Source organism: Panicum virgatum, chromosome 6N (genome assembly GCF_016808335.1).
Source record: "Panicum virgatum strain AP13 chromosome 6N, P.virgatum_v5, whole genome shotgun sequence".
NCBI classification, from domain to species: domain Eukaryota; kingdom Viridiplantae; phylum Streptophyta; class Magnoliopsida; order Poales; family Poaceae; genus Panicum; species Panicum virgatum.
The window spans coordinates 48,873,675-48,879,733 of record NC_053150.1 but is presented as its reverse complement, the minus strand read 5'-3'; the positions used below and the strand labels follow the sequence as shown (position 1 = coordinate 48,879,733).

At 45.6% G+C, this 6,059-nt stretch overlaps 1 protein-coding gene across 6 annotated transcripts; it reads left to right on the top strand.

Moving 5' to 3' along the window:
• The first annotated feature begins 428 nt into the window (after nucleotides 1-428).
• LOC120678481 (putative nuclease HARBI1) lies at nucleotides 429-4,065 on the top strand. Of its 6 annotated transcripts, none has more exons than XR_005676607.1 (5): nucleotides 429-1,107; nucleotides 1,254-1,512; nucleotides 1,605-2,175; nucleotides 2,570-3,347; nucleotides 3,424-4,065. XR_005676607.1 is itself a non-coding variant. In XM_039959679.1 (4 exons), exons 3-4 carry the CDS (start codon nucleotides 2,921-2,923, stop codon nucleotides 3,870-3,872), a joined length of 876 nt encoding a protein of 291 aa, XP_039815613.1. In that variant the 5' UTR covers nucleotides 445-1,107; nucleotides 1,605-2,175; nucleotides 2,570-2,920; the 3' UTR covers nucleotides 3,873-4,006. The 6 variants fall into 6 exon arrangements, 4 of the variants coding, with proteins under 4 accessions (XP_039815613.1, XP_039815615.1, XP_039815614.1 ...); XR_005676606.1 differs by having other exon boundaries at nucleotides 430-1,107; nucleotides 1,254-1,531; XM_039959679.1 differs by lacking the exon at nucleotides 1,254-1,512 and having other exon boundaries at nucleotides 445-1,107; nucleotides 3,424-4,006.
• Nucleotides 4,066-6,059: the final 1,994 nt, after the last annotated feature.

Sequence of the window (6,059 nt, the reverse complement as noted above, 5' to 3'; positions counted from 1 at the left end):
CGGCTCGTGAAGGTTCGCGACAAATCAGCCACGTTTAATCGGGTGGGAGATTCCAAACCGACCCGTATTGGACGGATCGGATCGCATGAACGCTTGATCCAACGGCTAATAGGTTAACGGGCGACGTGGCCCTATTGGATGCCCGCGATTTGATCCACGAATCGTATATTAGAGATTCCGTATCTCTTTTTAGGGGGTTTGAATATGGCAAATTTACTAAAGAAAAAAAATGGGCCTTAAGACCAAGAGCCCGTTTAGTTGGCGAAAAATTTTGGCCTGGCCCAAAAAATTTCGGAGTTCGCATTTTCGTGAACTAAACGGTGGGCGAAAATTTTCGGCCTGTTACTGTTCACGGAATTTCACTGTGGCCAGCCCACGATGTATACCCATCGCCGTCTCCCTCCAACCCTATCCACTCGCCCGCCGCTCTCGCCAACCCTAGCCCGCCGCTCCCCTCGATCCCCTTATCCATCGCCGCCCTTTATCCATCGCCGCCGCTCGCCCTCCCTTCGTCCGCCGCCGCTCCCCTCGATCCCCATTTGCAGCGCCGTCTGTCGGCCTTGCTCCGCCCGGATCCAGCCGATGGCTAGCTCGGACGGTGACAGCTTCAACCGAGGCCCCTTCGATGCCAACCAAGATGTCCCCTCCGCCGTGGGCTCCGGCTTCCCCACGGCCGGAGCACCGGCGGATTCCCCCGCGCCGCCGAGTTCGTGGACCTTAGGCGGCCCCCCAGCCGCCTTCACCGGCGCCTCCCATCCATTTGGCGGATCCAGCAGCAGTGGTGCCTTCCACGCCTTCAGCAACATGGACCTCAATTCCGGCAACTCGTGGCCCGACTTGGACGCCTACTCTGCCTTCGTCCGCTCAGGCCAGGAGGTCCCCGGCATCCAGGTGCCTTGCAGCGTCGCTGCAGCAGGAGGTGGTGCAGGGACGGGCGCACACGAGCAAGGAGGAGGAGCCCCGCCGGCCGGGTGGGTCCTGCCATGATCTGGAGGTCGTCGGCCCTGCGGCCAGAGGGGCCGGAGTGCGCGAGTCCGCGGCCCCGGTCCAACCATCGCCGGCGACAACTTTGACACCTCCTTCGCCACCCCACCGGCGCAACCGCGGGTACAAATCCTTCCTCCCCACCTGCACAACCTAGTTTCCTCAGACCTTACATGACCGCATTGTAGATGTCATTCTATATTCCGTTGTGTTCTTCAAAACCTGTTGGGTTCGCAAACTTAGAAGAGACATGGCCGATTGGTCACCAGGTCACACCCGCACATTCTGTGAGATTTACGGCATGCAAATAGACAATGGCAATTGCAAAATGGGTGCTATGAGCAAGTCCGGGTGGGACGACATCAGGAGTAGGTTCTTTGCTGCCACAGGCAGGCTGCATACCACGGAACAATTTTCTAGTAAGTTCAGGAACCTCAAACAGGAATGGCAGTTTTGTAATCTGCTTCGCTACTGCGCATCGGGCTTAGGAATCAATGCAGACGGCACCCCTGCTACCGACGATGAATGGTGGAAGACACACACCCACGTAATCGATTGTTCCTCTTAATTGTACACTAAAAGTAAGACGTCACCCCCTCATTTGCCGTGTGTGTTTTCAGGGCCATAAATCCTGGAGAGAGTTCAGGAATGGTCTCCCTTCGTACTTGGAGTACATGGACAGAATGTTCGAACATGTCGCTGTTGATGGGTCGACATCCTTTGTGGCTGCTGCAACTAATCCAATTGAGGTGCCCTCCTCAGATGATGAGGACGCCGATGAGGAAGCGGAGCACCTCACCCCGCTCAGCCCCAGCACCCCTCGCTCCAGCAGTAGCAAAAGAAGTGGAAGTACAAGCACCACAGCCCACAGCCCAAGCAAAAAGTCCAAAGGTGCAGCAGCTAGGGAAGCGGCCAGCAACATGACCCGCCACAATGAGCTTCTGAGTGACAGGACTAAGCTCTTAAAGACCCTGTGGCAGGAAAGGGAGGAAAGGGAAGAAGCTACCCGGACTGAGCACAGGAGGAGGGTGAAGCAAGTGTACAACCTGGCAGCGGAGTTAGGTGTCAGTGCAGAGACGACACCACACTTGTTTCACGGAGTGATGCGCATAGTGGAGAACGACAATCGTATGGGCTGTTCTTTGCGTCCTCAACTGCAGAAAGGCTCTTCATGATGGAGGACCTCTCGAGGTTCAACAACTAGACCCTCTTACCTTATTTGCATTATCATTAGTGTTTGAACTTAGTATGTGTTTCAACGTGGTGTGTGTTTGAACTAAGTCAGTGTTTCAACTATGTGTGTGTTTGAACTATGTCTGATTTTATTGAAGTAAGTCTATTTGAACTATGTCTGTGTGTGAATGAACTATGTCTATTTTTATTGACCTTTGGGCTATGAAGTAAGTCTGTGGTTTGTGTTATTTCTAAATTGGAAGTTTATATTTATGCATGCACGGGCTGATTTGAATTCATGTTCAGCTATATGTTTGGAGGTGATTTGCATTACATTTAATGGCCTCATTTGAATTAAATTTCTGCTATATGCCGGTGCTGATTACATGCTTCTCTGTGTTTGTTTTCGCAGGTTGCGGTGATCTCAACAACTTCAAGCCATAGCAATGACAGTTGGGATGATGGTTTCTTCGAATTGCTGGAACTGTGGTTTGAAGATGAAGATGAGGACGCCTTCTTCGACGGTATGTATGAATATGCCGTGCATGCTGCAAAACATTTGAGTAGAGCACCGTACCGGCAACCGCAAATGACCGGCTCGGAATGGGTAGAGAGGAAGTTGGGGGATAGGAAGTCCTGTTACCGCATGTTTAGAATGAGCCCAAATATGTTTCATAGCCTGCATTCACTGCTGGTACAATCTTATGGCCTCCAGTCTAGTACCAAATCAACCTCAATTGAGGCTCTAGGGATGTTTCTTTAGATGATTTGGTCACCTCAATCAGTTAGGCAAGCTGATGACAGGTTTGAGAGGTCAATGGGGACAGTTAGCAGAATATTCTCCAAAGTTTTAAAGAGTGTGGTAAAGCTTGCTGCCGACATCATTAAACCTGTGGACCCAGAGTTCAGCACAATGCATCCTAGACTAGGGAACCGTAGGTTCTTTTCGTACTTCAGTAATTGCATAGGGGCCATAGATGGAAGTCATGTACCGTGCGTGGTGCCCAAGAATCTGTTCATACAACATTTGAGTCAGAAAGGGATGATCACACAAAATGTAATGGTTGCCTGTGACTTTGACATGAGGTTTACATTTGTGCTTAGTGGATGGCCCAGATCTGTTCATGATATGAGACCCTTCAATGATGCAATGACAACATACAACCATGTCTTTCCACATCCACCAGCAGGTAAAATTGAAATCTGCAAGTTCATAAGCCAATGGTACTTGTAGCTATGGACACTAACACATGCTTTCTGGTGCAGGCAAGTATTACCTAGTGGACTCGGGGTATCACAACCAGGTTGGATACCTAGCACCGTACAAGGGAACGAAGTACCATATGCAAGAGTATAGGAATGCCGCAGCACAACAAGGTATGGAAGAGACCTTCAACTATGCACACTCTTCACTTAGGAATGTTGTTGAGAGGTCTTTGGGTGTGTTGAAAATGAAGTGGAGGATGCTGAAGGAGATACCTTGTTATGCACCGCAAAAGCAAAGCGAAATCATACAGGCAGCATGTGCATTGCATAATTTCGTTAGGAACAGTGGATTACAGGATAGACACTTTGGTCGTTGTGACCGTGATGAGAACTTTGTGCCGCGGGAAGCATTTGAGGATCAGCCGGAGACTGAAGAAGTGGAAGATGAACCTGTCAGCATGAATGCGTTTCAAGATTCGATTGCGCTTGCTATGTTTAACCGTAATTGAAAGTTTTGTTCGAACTGTGTATGTGCGTTTGAGGACATGGACGTTTGCTGTTTTGTTCGTGCGGCAATTGTGTATGCTTGAGAACTGTTTGTTAGTGGCATTGTGAAACTGTGTGTGAGATCTCCAATTGCATATCTGTTTGTGTGAAAATGGTGTTCATATCTGTTTGTAGTTGAAATTCTATTCATGTTTATCTGATGGACGTTTGCATGTGTGTGATATGTTAACAGCAGCAATGCGTGCATGTGTGTGCATGCAAAAAGCATGTGTATGCATGGAAGAAGCATTTAATAAGGGCAAAAGAGGACAGTTGTTGGTGCTGCCCAAAAAATTTTAGGAACTAAACACCATCCAAACTTTTTTGCCGCTGCAAGTTGTTGGGTTGAGCTGCAGATGGCAGCTTTTTGAGTTTGGGCAAACTTTTTTGCCAACTAAACACTGCCCAAGCCCAAAGCGAAGAAACTCGAAAACTGGCAAAAGCCGCAGAACCGTATGAACGCCCACGACGAATGGTCCAGATCCTCGAGAAACGAATTTGACGGACCACATGCTCCGGCGATCCTTTAAGAATATGGTTAACTAATTTTGTGTCATTACAATTTTGCAAGTTGAGAGTTCTACCATTACGAATCACCTATTAGGAATCATACCATTATAATTCTAGAATTGTCCGAATCATGTTATTTTCTACGTCTTAGAACCTTATGGGCCCATGCACAGATCATCTATAACATATACTAATCGGCCAAGAATTGGTGCAACCTCAGGGTGCTTCTACTGTAGTAATGGGCCCACGAAATTGCTGTAGCAAATTTTCTGGAGCTCCATAGGTGTTTCCCTGATTGTATTCCACGTGGAACCCACGCACTATTCATGCAAGTTCCACATACTATTCAGGTGGGACCCGTGTACTACTTAGGTGGGGCCCATGGTTCAATTAAGTGGGTCTCTTTATATTTCAAAAAAATATCTTCCTTCCATTAATGACAATACAAAACATATTCAACTACTTCCCACACATAAAAATAATAACTAGACTTTGCATACTACATTCACATGTGGTAACCCCACTATTTTTTGGGTTTCGCTTTCACTTCGTAGACCCATAAAATATAATTGAACTATTTATTCATTGCTAATCCTACTTTATTTCCTACTAAAATTAATAATCAATGTAACCCAATCCGCCAACTATACCTACTAGCGAAAAAAAATGAATTCCAAAAGAAACATTATCTGTACTCGAGATAGGCGCGCTCTTAGACTGTGAACTACTATGCCGCTTTACTGCAATTTTTAGATTTGATTTAATACATCGATACGATATTGCTTCCAATATAGTAGCGGATAATATCTATACATTGTCAATATTTTGTATAGGCGCGCATAACACGTCAACCTGACTAGTACAAATACTAAAGGGCCAAAGATTTGAGCGTTGTTGTGAGCCATGGCTCCACGTGGCGCCAACGTACTATTCATGCAAGACCGACGTGGGACCCATGTACTATTTAGGTGGGACCCACATGGGGCCCTGGTGCTATTCAGGTAGGACCCACATACTATTCGGTTGGGATCCACGCACAAAATATATTTAATTATTTTCTATATATGAAAATAGTAACAAGATTTTGTATACTATAATCACATGCAATAGCTCTACTACTTTATTGAATTTTGCTTTCACTTCATAAACTTGCAAAATATAATTTAATCATCCATTCATTACTAATATTATCTTTTTCTCTATCAAAATTAATAATTAATGTAAGCTAATCCATCAACTATACCTACTAACATAAAAAATAAATTTCTACCCATACAGTTCATGCAGGATTCACGTGTGACCCACATACTATTCAGGTGGCACCCACATAGGGCCCGCGTGCAATTCTGATGTTACCACATACTACTCAGTCGGGATCTACGCACAAAATATATTTAATTAGTTTCTGTATATATAAATAATAACAAGACTTTGTATACTACGTTTACATGTGGTAGCCCTACTACTTATTAGATTTTGCTTTCACTTCGTAAACTCATAAAATATAATTAAATCATCCATTCATTGCTAATCTTATCTTTTTTTCTACCAAGACCAATAATTAATATAAGCCAATCTATCAACTATACCTACTAACATAAAGAAAATGAATTTCTAAGAAAAAACTATCTGTACATCTA